Source organism: Sabethes cyaneus, chromosome 2, assembly GCF_943734655.1.
Source record: "Sabethes cyaneus chromosome 2, idSabCyanKW18_F2, whole genome shotgun sequence".
Classification (NCBI taxonomy): Eukaryota; Metazoa; Arthropoda; class Insecta; order Diptera; family Culicidae; genus Sabethes; species Sabethes cyaneus.
The window spans coordinates 146,123,783-146,136,755 of NC_071354.1; the positions used below are offsets into that span (position 1 = coordinate 146,123,783).

The 12,973-nt window shown below is 41.6% G+C and overlaps 1 protein-coding gene across 1 annotated transcript in view; it reads left to right on the forward strand.

Moving 5' to 3' along the window:
- LOC128736154 (tyrosine-protein kinase Drl) overlaps window positions 1-12,973 on the forward strand; it is a 180,677-nt gene that overhangs the window by 72,566 nt on the left and 95,138 nt on the right. The window contains exon 3 of the mRNA XM_053830634.1: window positions 6,448-6,685. Coding sequence (XP_053686609.1) covers window positions 6,448-6,685 — 238 coding nt within the window. The remainder of the gene's footprint in view (window positions 1-6,447; window positions 6,686-12,973) is intronic.

Below are 12,973 nucleotides of genomic sequence, written 5' to 3' on the forward strand. Positions count from 1 at the left end.
TTGTCTAATGCCTCCATTTTCCACTGCCGCTCTTGAATTTTTCCTGTTTGTGCTGCCACGGGGTTCCGTTGGCCAATAGTGTACCGTATAGCTTGGTGATCACTGTACGTGAACTCTTCGCACACTCTCCAGCTAATGTCGGTTCTCAGCGACGGGCTGCAGAAGGTGACGTCGATGATAGATTCTCGGCCATCTCTGCGGAAGGTGCTGGTGGTTCCAACGTTGCTCAGCTCTACTTCGAGCGTTGCCAGTGCTTCAAGTAGGCTGGCTCCTCTGGCGTTCGTACATCTACTTCCCCATTCGGTTGTCCAGGCGTTGAAGTCACCTCCTAGGACGATCGGTCTCCGTCCAATGAGCTCACCAGTTAGTTCGTCCAGCATGCGGCAGAACTGTTCCAGCGTCCACCAGCGTATCTCATCAGAAGCTGCGTGCCTATTGATATCGTGCCTATTGATATCGATTCCCATCGACATCACCCTGATGGAGGACTACGAGTGCTATAGGCAAAAGGAGGTCACCTGTGTGTGTGTGTGTGTGTGTGTGTGTGTGTGTGTGTGTGTGTGTGTGTGTGTGTGTGTGTGTGTGTGTGTGTGTGTGTGTGTGTGTGTGTGTGTGTGTGTGTGTGTGTGTGTGTGTGTGTGTGTGTGTGTGTGTGTGTGTGTGTGTGTGTGTGTGTGTGTGTGTGTGTGTGTGTGTGTGTGTGTGTGTGTGTGTGTGTGTGTGTGTGTGTGTGTGTGTGTGTGTGTGTGTGTGTGTGTGTGTGTGTGTGTGTGTGTGTGTGTGTGTGTGTGTGTGTGTGTGTGTGTGTGTGTGTGTGTGTGTGTGTGTGTGTGTGTGTGTGTGTGTGTGTGTCTACATACCATCGACCGCTGATCGGCAACGCCTTTATACAAAACAATTACTTGCATCTAGAGTTTATTTTTGTAAATGCAAATAATTTTAGTTCTGGAGATCGAAGGTGATAGCTCTATTATACATCCAGCGACCTATTTCTAGAATGCCTGTACCTGTACATCACGTACATTCCGAGGCCGCCTTCATACTTCCATGAAAAATTGGCATCTGGAAGAATTTTATCGGGGTTTATTAGTTTGTTTTGTTTTCATGACATGTGATTGAAACCTACTTTGACTTTGAAAATGTATACTTATCTCTTGCCAATCGACATGACCAGCATACTACAGGAAGGCAGCAAACACTAAACACTGAACTCGCGCAAACTGCATTAATAAATACTTGGTTTGAACACTACAAATTTCTATAAAAACGAAGCGATCGAATGAAAACAAACAACCGGCAACTGTGCTCCCAGACACCGCGGCGATGGTTGGGACAAGGTGACGCCTTATCCTGCATCCTGTTCAACATAAAAATGAATGCGTTCAATACCAAATACATGAAAAGTTGAGGCTCAAGGGAGATCAAGGCGCGTCCCACTCCAGTTCCAGATGTAGACGCCAGAGCCGTAGCCGTGACATTGTTGCGCCATAGGCGGAAACCCAATTTGGTGCACGTTGTTTCCTAAATCAGTGTTACTTTCAGGTTTATAATTTTTTCCTTTTCGCCCTTTAACCGATACTTCGCTGCACTTAACGTGTTTATTGAAAAAAGGAACTAATTCCGGTTCGCCTTGAAAAAACTACTTAAATCATACGTGTATTAAACCTTCTATAAAAATGCTTTGATGTCCTGCCAGGTGACTTTACAGCGGTACATCGGAACCTTCGCGTGGCCAATCAAAAGATAAACGTCTGTATAATATTCAACTCTTTCGTGGCCTTGGCGATCAGCCCTGCTCCGTTTTGGCCACAAAATTATTGGAGTAAATGCTCCGTTTGAGCTTCGCCCGAAAAATTTTATTGATAGCAGCTGGGGAGCATTGAGAGAGTTGGTGATCGGCGGTAAAACGTTTATCTTCAGCCGGTTCATCTCCTCTAGTGATCTATTGGCATGATAGGCCAAGGCTACGGCCGGCCAAAAGACTTGCGCGTTCTTTGTGCGAAACTTCTTGATAAAGTGGGCAGCTTCCGGTAGGTATTTCGTATTTCCTCATTCACGGTAAACCCCAAACAAAACAACACCGGCTTGAACATTCTCTTCTCGCTGATTTTCAGCCGCAGAAGGATGGTTTTGTTTGGGAAGATATATTAGACGTCATCACTTATCTTCTTGGCCGGGGAGTAAAATACTCAGTCTTCTGCCAGTTCTTGCCGCTCCGCGTCGGTCATTATGACCGCGACATCGTGATTTGCCGGAAAGATTTTTTTTCACCAGCACTTTCAGTCATTCGCTGGGCGACTACATGCTACTTCGACACAGCCAGCGTCGACTAACGCTTCCGCATTAAAATGACCATTTTGGCCCACACTTCTTCATCGTTTAGCCGGTTGCTCTGACTTCCCGACCCAAGTCGCAGAACGATAAAACCACTTTGCTCTCGGTTTTCATCTTTAGCTTCTCAGCCTTTCTCGAGGGGGAGGATGTTGTAATTGTTAGATTGGCTCTATTCAGCGAATTCAAAGTGCTTCACCATGACCAACTTCTTCGCTACGGGGTGGAGCTGGCAGTACGAACAAATCATCGCGCGTAATTGTTTGATTGTTTTCGCTATGGATTCTGCATGCAAATCAACTAGTAACGTGGCATGAAAAATCGATCAGTCCAATGCGTATGATTTTGCTAATGCTGCAGGCCCTTTTTGGCAGGCCAGTCTAGCCAACCGCACGCTCCGACGCTGGTAGACGCCATCGCTTACAGTGATCTTACCCTTGTAAGTTTGTCGATACCAGCTTTGGGATGGGGTATCTGCCCATAACGCAATCGCTGCCATCCGACCCTTGCTCGTTACCCAATTACCGTTGCCCCGAGTGACACAATAGGGATCCGCGATAATGACACTGCTGACTGCTAGAGCAACTGCTGCGCGTGATTGAGGTTAATCTTTGTAACCTCCACCCTATTTCTTTATTTTGAGCTGGTCCCTCAGAGCATGTACCGTACGTTGACTCTCGACATTTTTACACTCGACGAAAGGGTGCAGCGACAAGGTTTTGACCCGGTCTGTCTCACCCAGAGACTCTGAACCGTTGGATCCTTTTTGAACTCAAAGAGCATTTCGCCCACCTGAGTTCGGCGGGTCTTCAGCACGTTTACCGCAAGCTCTTGCAGTGTGGGGTCAGCGTCTACACCTTGCGACGGATGTCCACGTATGACAGTTAATCTGTCCCTACTATCGTATCGCCCTTACGAGCTGTGTTCAGTGCAGTCTTTTTGCAGTTTTTGGTGGGCGGTTTCCGCCTAGCCACGTGCCTTGTACCAGCCGGGACCTATTCCGCTTTATTGCTGGTAGAGACGCGGTCGCTTCACTGTCTGTTGGCTACCAGCTTAGGCTTTCCATCGGGCGTTACCTCTTTCCGCTTGGCGATAAGCAGCGTACGCGCCTGATTTGTCTTAGCGGCCCTAGTAAGAGCTTCGGTGATCTCTCACCGTTTTAGTAGCTCCTGCCTTTCCACTTTGGCAGCTGTCTAATGCCTAAGTATACGTTAGATTTCGAGTTGATGAACGAATACAGCTCGCCCATAAAACCTTTTTATCTTTTTCAACTTGCTTTTAGTTCAAGGTGGCACCACCCCCGCATCAAAAAGGTTCGCATGCGCTACTTTCTCAGTTGAAACAACTTCTGTTGCTTCTTTCTGCCGTTGTCGCCCGCCTTTTCGGCAAGGTCACCAGCAACCAGCGCCTGCAATCCAATCGTAGTGTTAAATTCTAGCGGAGTCTTCTTGGGCAGTACCCCCCATTTCAGAGTGCTACGTTTCTTGAATTGGGGCTCCGATTTCTGGGAGCTTCTCTTCTTGGGCAGTGCCCCTGATTTTGGAGGTAATTCCTTCTAAGCCTGCTGCCGTGGCGGTAAACGCATTTCAGTACACCGTAGTTAGGCTCTTTCTGCAGCCAATCCTAATGTGCTCGTGGCACTGGCAAACGTGGTTTTTTGGTTCGATTCCTGAGCTCTAACAGGACAGTACGTTAGCTTGTGTGACTTAACCTTTTTTTGACTGGCCACTGGCTTGAGGTCCTTACCGCTCATAGCCGGTCATACCGACTGTAACGTATGTTGCTTTGAAGTCAATGAAGATGTGATGCGTGTTCGAAGTAAAACGTCTTCCTGCATGTTAGCAAGATCTGTCGGATGGTAAAAATTTATTTCGCAGTTGCGCGAGCACCCATGAAACCCGCCCGATAATTTCCAACGGAACCATGTGCTTTCTATGGCAGCTGTTGTAACAGGATCTGGGAGACTACCTTGTAAGCGCCGTTTACCAGCGTTATGCCACACTCGTTGAAGCAGTCGAGCCGATCTCCCTTTTTGTAGATGGGACAAGCCACTACCGTCCATTTCTTGGAAATTACCATGTGTAAAGCCGTTGACAGTGTTTTCTTGCCATGGTAGAAGATCCTTAGCGGCGGCTTTGTTGGTCTGCAGCAATCCGATTTCTCGTTTGGCATCTTGGAGATCAGGTGCTGGGACATTGCTAACTTCCATGCGCACTTCCAGGGTAACTTCCGTTTCACATCCTTCTAAAACTTAGTCATTGAGGAGTTCATCGGAGAACTCCTTTCATGGGTCGGCTACGTCACTCCATTTATGATAAGATTCCCTTCAATTCCCTACACATGTCAGGTTTTGGTGTGTTGTCTTGACAGATTTGGTTATCCTTCTCTTACACTTGTGTGTGTCTTATCGTATTGGTTTCGACTGTTGATGGTATTTGAGTTGGGTATTCGGCTTTTGCAGTCTTACATGTTACATGTTGTCAATAAACCAAATTTTTCGTAGATATCCTTTGAAAAAGGCCGAAATCAACGGCCGAAACGTCGGATTTACAACAAACCATCGTTTTGATACTATTTTGAGACAGCCAAAACCGAATACCCAACCCTTGTGTGTGTCATTAGCTCGGAATAGTTTTTCGAATTCTTCACGATCTCTGACTCCGTTTTGGTGCTTTTGACTACTCAGAGTCGTGGCTACTTGCTCACCGGGATTTGGCCAAGTTGTCGCTAGTCGAAATGGTCAGATAATTTGTCTAAGCCATTTTTTTTTCTTCTCCACCGCTTGTTGACGTTTCCCGTAAACCAATCATTTTGCGTTCTTGAGGGTTTTTGGTCTGGCGTCCCGGAAGTGGCCTGTTCGATGTCCGAATGCATTCTACTCCAACCTTCGAGTCTTCGAGGTCGCGAGTTATTCGCACGTTGTTCTCGGCAGATTGCGGGTTATCTAGCTGCCTAATGTTACCCCCAATGATTAATGTTACCCCGTTTTACGTTACCAGCAAAGAAATACGAAGATGCATTATGGCAGGAAATCATGCTAACTTTGGACTCCGGAAGACACCTCTTGTTGAGTATAGTTTGCCGAACCACGAAGTTGATTATCTGCAAAATACTGATCGGTAGTCCTCTGCGGGTACGAGCCCTGTATTATGCTCGCGAAGGCCTTACGGTGCTATGAATCGAAGGTATTGCACGCCATCTACAAGCGAGTAGAAATTGATTACCGTCATTCGGGGAAACTTGCAACACCGGGGTTTGCTTGCAACACTTCCGCGCATCGCGCTTTTGACAGCTTTAACGCACTTGTTTGTTAACATAAACATTTGTAACCAATGCCTTTTTAAAGAAGAAATATTTACCTATTGTTTAGTTAAGTTTAATCCATTATATCATTGTTTTGCCTGTTTTTATACGATTGGAAAGTAATTTCACTTTCAGAGTAGGAAAAATGGTTGTGCAAAGTTGCATCAGTTCATTGACATGAAGAAATCGAACAAACCCATGAATTATACTACCTCCTAGAAGAACCCTATGTATTGTATACCTCGAAAATTGGTCGTTTACGGTGGGCTGTGCACGTCACAAGAATATTGAACAACAGGCTAGTGAAAATGGTTCTCTGCAAAACTAAAAAAAAAATGTTTGTTTCACTATAAAGGTTAAAAAACGTCATTAAACACCCGTATGTTATGTGTCATCAAAACGAGCTTTCTTTGCGTTTCAGCAATTGTTGTTTGTAGATACGGTTTTGAATTCCAACAACCAATAGACACTAATGATACCTACGCATTATCTATCCAATTACATCTTCTCAGAGATAAGCAGGTCCTTTAGTGTGAACGTTTTGCAAATGAACAATCCACGTCGTCAGAACGGAGCATATAAATTGCTTCATAATACGTTTTATCATCATACACGATACATCATCTAATCTCCTTCCACTAGCGGCAACACAAACCGTCACTCAAACTGCTCTCCAGCTCAAAGCTGCAATTAATCCTGTCTCACAAAGTACAATCATTCTGGCTGAACATTTTCCAATTTCCAGCACTAACCAAAAGCACACACCACAAACACTCTATTTTCTCTATCTTGTCAATCTCGATCTACTTGCAGCTTCCGTACACGATATCGGTCCACTATGACGACAACGAGGGCGCCCTGCAGCATCCGGAGCTGAACATCCCGAGCAGCGGTATCATACCGAGGACGGTAGAGACGTTCACGGTTCATCTGCTGTGTTCTGGCAATGTGTCGAAAGAGGTGCCGGTCGGGATTCACCTCCATGTCGAAGGACCACCGAAGCAAAACGATACAAAATTGATAATCAAACGAAATAAAATTTGCATTAAAGGTGAGTGCTCTTTTTAAAATCGAATAGTGGTGGTTTTTTCGGTATGTTCCGGAAGGCAGCTTGATCGGCAAAAGCTTTCAGCTGAATGTTGTCTACATGTCGTTCCCTGAAATGAATGCAAATTGCTCCCAGGAGCGGATGTCAGGCACACAGAATCGGAGGATGAGGGTGGCACTTTCACGCTGCACCCAAACACACACACACCGGGCGCTAGCGTTGTTGGCTGATCGATATTTTTGATGCCAACAGATGTCACACACGCCCACAACGATTTCCGTCCCTCAACCTAGCACATTCCACTTCATTATCTTTATTTCTTTTCGATGCCAAACTGCGGCAGGGTGGTTCCATCGGAAGCGGGGTACATATTAGTGAAATGCACTTTTAGCATGAAATGTTTCATTAAAATTTCAATTTCTGCTTTGCTGTCAACTCGACAAGCCTAATTTGTGGTCTTTTTCAAACGAGACGTTTTAAGGCAAGCCGTATACAGGAAATAAACTCAGCTTTATATAGTTATTCCCTATTCAAAACCCTCATTTTCTAATGAAAACCTTGTATACAAATAGCTTGTGAAAATTGCACGTAACACCACTGGAGAATCGAAATACCATTTCCATAGCTGATAGCTTATCGCTTCACGAATGAAGAGAATATCAATCGTCCTCCAGCACTTCTGTTGTCGTTCTTCCAGTCGTTGATCAAACTGTGTTTTCACCAACAAGCACCTTCTCTTCACACATGTCATCATTTGAAATGGAAATGGAATCGAAATGTGTTTTTTTCTCTTGCCGTTTTTCAATCGGTACGGTACGGTGGAGTCAGAGTTTATTTTCCAATTCCATATGCGCTTCTCGCCTCAACCAGCCACCCGACCGACCGACCGTGCGTTGGGTTAGGATCAGTCAAAACGTTTAGCATTTCCCGGCCTGGTGATATCAATATTACAGCAACTTTGCGTGAGAATCCCTAGTCGAGTAGATGGGTGAAGTGGAAGTCTGATAGTAGAAAGCAAAGGAATGATAACACGCCATGCTCGCATATCCTGTTGTACCGGCGACGACGGATTCACTCGCGTGTAGTATCTCTACGCAGAACTGAACGTTTTATTTGCTGTCATGCTGTGCGGATAACATTTGATTGGGATAGGTTTCTGCGGCAGTTTGGTTTATTACGGTGGGAAGGAAGGTCAGTTCTGATTCGAATGCAGTTCAATTCGAATTTCATTCAAGTTTAATTACGAATTGCCATTTGTGATTTATCACGAGTAGGTGCATCCATCTATCTTCCTTGAAAAACTGTTGAAAGTATCAAATTTGATCGCAGCGATCGTATTATTTTACTGTACAATGTGACACAATACATTCGAAAAAAAATTCATATATTTTCGTAAATAAATGCTTTATTTCGAATTTTAGTTTTAGAAGTTGTTTACCCATAGTATAACAGCACTGTTGGCGCGGACGGTTTATTGAAGTATACTTTAGCCTTTGGACTTTAAGCAATAGCCCGTGGCAGATCAACTGATCTCGGGGTTGCTTGAGGGACTAAGTTCTTTAGTTAGCGATAGCCCGATTGGGGTCGCATTAAACGCACAAAGTCTGAAGTCGAAATGGCTTGGTTTATTATCCGAAAGGTTTGCTTTTATAGCTAAATTTTGGTGGAAAATATCGGTAATGCATATCGATATTTTCCTTATTCTAAATGCATTCTTAAAGTTAAAAAGAGATAGACTACTGGGACAGAAAGATTCTTTGTTCGATACATTCGGTTCTGGAATTGTAATTCGAGTCTTTACACCGAGTCACATAGGCCACCGACAGGTCGGAGAGCCAGCTCAGCAAAATGCGTGCACTTGTGAAGTGTATGCATGGCGCTGGTGCTTGCGTTCGGTGCCCGCCGTGTGTCTCAATACGATCGGAGTTGTCTGTTTTGTTTTGCTTGTTGCATAATATTTATTTACATGATGTTGTGCATGGTTAGGGTAGAGTACGGATGGTACACCTCCCCCCTTTTTTGAATAATGAAGTGAAACGTAATTATTCAGAAAAAAATATAGCTGTCCCAGATGCCTTTACAAATTTGTGATTTTTGAAATGTTTTTTGTTCTTGATTTTTTTTTTGTTTTTATAATATGTTTTGCTTGTCACTATGAGATAATTATAATTGATAAAAAAAATATTATAAGGTATTTCTAAAAAAAATTTACAAAAAACAATTTGATTAAATATGATGTCACTATATAAAAGTAGTTGTTATTATTCACATTTTAATTAACCTATTTTGTGTACAGTATTCGCAATTTTGGATTTTTACTACTTCTTAGAACTAATTATTAACATTGTTTTGCCCAAAAAAATTAATGTATGATAAAATATAAATTTTCATTTAATACAATTCATTTCTTGACAAATAATAATGAAAACCTTCTATCATCGTACCCAGTAGCTTTTTGAATTGAAACAATATACTATTTCGGCAAATTAGTTTTGGCCTCATTTTAGAGGTCTACAGAGATAGCAATCTTTCTTTGCGATTTCTTCAGAAGAGCAACCTTGATTGACTTCCATTATATTTTAATACATCTGGTCATCTGTGTGCCAGGCATCCGGGGAAAAAAAATCCATTATAGGTCACGAGCGCTAGAGCCTGTGCCTTAACTAGTATTTAACAACAATATTTTTCAACGGACACTAATGTCAGCGTTGATTGTTACATCCCGGGCATCTGGGGCTAAAATTTTATTATTCACTTCTTAGTCATGCTTCGATACCGTAGTATGAGCCAATATTTTTCTCATCATATATGCTCCCAGGTATAATTTTTTTTATTTTTCGTTTTCCTATAATCTATGCCATTGTCATGGATTTTTAGCCTTTTCGCATGACAAGGCAGGCTTGGCTTATTTGCGTAGCTCTTTAAAATAAAAAGTTGTGGAGTAAAAATAATAAAAAAAAGGTTCAAAAAGTGGTTAGGGGAATGCTGAGGATTTTTAGCCTGTTCGCTCAGCTATTAGTAAGTGTCTTGGCACTGGTAATGGTACTGTGACGATTTCCTTTTTATGTGCATCAAGTACGGGAAAGGGAATTGTTTGTTGGGTAGGATAAATAAATCGACCTTCGCACTGGAAATGGTAATTTTACGATTTCCTTATAGCGTGCAGTAAGGTGGATTGGTTAAATAATTAGGACTGTCTCCGCACTGGGATCAGAAATTTTTGCAATTTCCTTATTAATGTGCAAGGAGAGCTTTAGGGAAATCCACGTTAGTGGTTATAGGGGAAGACGGGGTAAGACGGCCCCCCTAAGCGAATAAATTGCTAGCATAAAATGTGTACGAAAATTCACCTTTTCTTGTTCCACACATGGAAATGCATTCATTTATCTACCATTAAAAGTTATATAAAGAATTAATTAGTCTATTTTTCCGTGATTTTTCATCAATTTTCGAAACGTCTAAAAATTACTCGTTCACAACCAGGCGGGGTAAGAAGGACCACCAAAGGGGTAAGACGGACCATGGCGGAGTAAGGCAGATTGTGGCAGATTGAAAGGTTTCTTTGAGTTGTAAACACAATTTCAATATTATTAACTAAGTAAGAACAAGTTCTTAAGCGGTTTTTAGGTACATGCTAAAAGAAGGTATAGTTTAATTTAGACACCCGCTAAAAGAAGGAATTTTACTACTAGTTCAATTTTGAAAATAAGAGTAGACGTTATTTTACGCCACTGGTTTTTATTTACTCTTTTCTTGGCCTTATTTTTGTTGATTTGTCAGCAGGACCTTTACTCTTTGAATACCCTTCACTTTAGGTGAAGGCAAAGAAGGCGACACATTAAATGAGCTGTTAAGTGAATTGGAATCATCGTTCGATCCGTTAGATCCAAATTTACATTGATTGTGTTATTCGAATGGCACTTGTTGGCTTCTTTTGACGTGGGAGGCTCTGTGTTAGACAGGATGATCTCAGATTCAGGGATAATTTTTATTACAGGTGTACTCTATTTCGAAAAAGACACTGATGAAGCCTACAAATCGTAAACGAAATGCGTATCTGTCAGAATAATAAAATAGTTAGTCAAATTTAACAGGAAAAAACTTGGTTTTTCCATTCAATATTTTTAAAATCTATTAAGACACTAAACAAAAAAACTTTAGGCAATTATGAGCACTATAACGTATGGCCCTTTTACCCCGTGAAAAATGGCCCGTCTTACCCCTAGTTAACAATTTACAGTATTTTGCTTTTATCTCTCAATCCGTACTATTTTATATACCTTTTCCGCCACACACAGAACAAGAATCGCCCAATTAAAGTCAGTGGTAAGAGAAACGACAAAATACATAGCTTTTTTTGCTGAAAACCCTTAATTTGTTGCTGCTGAAATTATATCGCATGAAGACACTGCGAACGAAAAGTTTATTTTGATTCTAGTTTTGACGTTGGATACGGCCGAGTGCCACAGGTTGTCTCGAAAGTGTTTAGATAGGCTAATAAACAAAACATACTGGGGCATTTGAAGAAAATTTAAGGATTTCTTGACGAAATCGATGTGGTCCCTCTTACCCCGCCGGGCCTTCTTACCCCTTGTTCCCCTACATTAATATTTCGGGAAATCCTTCTGGCTAACTTGATTGCAAATTGCATTCTGGCTTACTGAGAATTTCCTTACTGTCAATGGTTCTATTGTTATCCATTATAAAAATTGTAAATGGTTCTAGTGTTAACCATTTATAAATTAAATTGTATGTTATGCTTTCAATTAAAAATAATGTAAGCTGAAAAAAAAATTTATAGTAAAATTTATGCATTCGCTGAGCTATTCTGGGTCACTCATGATTTAGGCCTCTCCATTTAATATTTTTCATATATTCATAATGTAATTTTATTTTATTTAATCAATCATATTGCAAAAATATAAGTCTCGTTTTTTCAAGGCAGTTGTATGCTACAAATTTAATTATTTATTATTTTAACTTTTTAATTTATTTTAATTCATTTGATAAAAATTCAAAATTCAAACTTTAATAAAAAAATTTCTTTATAAAAATTAAATATCTATACTCTTAAAAAAAATTACTTTAATTTTAATTCACTTTAATCCATTTAATTAAAAAAGTTTAGATATAAAAAAAATTTATACAATAATAAGAAGAATTTCACTCACGCATAATTCATATTCACTCGTGTGCTTTGTCGTGTGCCGGTTCTGTGTTGGTCCATGATTGCTGCTTTGGATTCTCTTTTCCAAGCTCGTCTAGTATGTCTTCGAAGAGTTTTCCTAGCTCCGCGTAGACTTCTTCTTCTTTCGGGTTCATGTTGTTGTCTTATAGTTAATTCGTGGTTGTAACCATAATGATGAATCTGCCTATATGTGTATCAGCTGATGATTTGGCTGAATCGACTAACGTAATTGTTGTTGTACAGGGTCCAGTTACTCCATGTCACGAAAGTTGTTCATACAGAAACAACTGTCCAGTGTCGTGTTATATTTCATTGCAGCCAAGGAGGGTTATTTCTCCTGTTGTAATTATCGCGCCTGCAGTGGTTTCGGTCGTGTGGTGTCGTTTTTCCGTTGTCGTATCGTGGGTGAGGTCTTGGCTGGTTCCGTTGCATGAATCAGCAACATCACGCACTTGTTTCCGAAAATTGCAAGTTAAGCGTCACGTGTCGCCATATAACAGCACTGTTGGCGCGGACGGTTATTTGAAATATACTTTAGCCTTTGGACTTTAAGCAATAGCCCGTGGCAGATCAACTGATCTCGGGGTTGCTTGAGGGACTAAGTTCTTTAGTTAGCGATAGCCCGATTGGGGTCGCATTAAACGCACAAAGTCTGAAGTCGAAATGGCTTGGTTTATTATCCGAAAGGTTTGCTTTTATAGCTAAATTTTGGTGGAAAATATCGGTAATGCATATCGATATTTTCCTTATTCTAAATGCATTCTTAAAGTTAAAAAGAGATAGACTACTGGGACAGAAAGATTCTTTGTTCGATACATTCGGTTCTGGAATTGTAATTCGAGTCTTTACACCGAGTCACATAGGCCACCGACAGGTCGGAGAGCCAGCTCAGCAAAATGCGTGCACTTGTGAAGTGTATGCATGGCGCTGGTGCTTGCGTTCGGTGCCCGCCGTGTGTCTCAATACGATCGGAGTTGTCTGTTTTGTTTTGCTTGTTGCATAATATTTATTTACATGATGTTGTGCATGGTTAGGGTAGAGTACGGATGGTACAATAGATACAGAACGCAACAAACAATCATTGCTCTATCGAATCGTTTTTA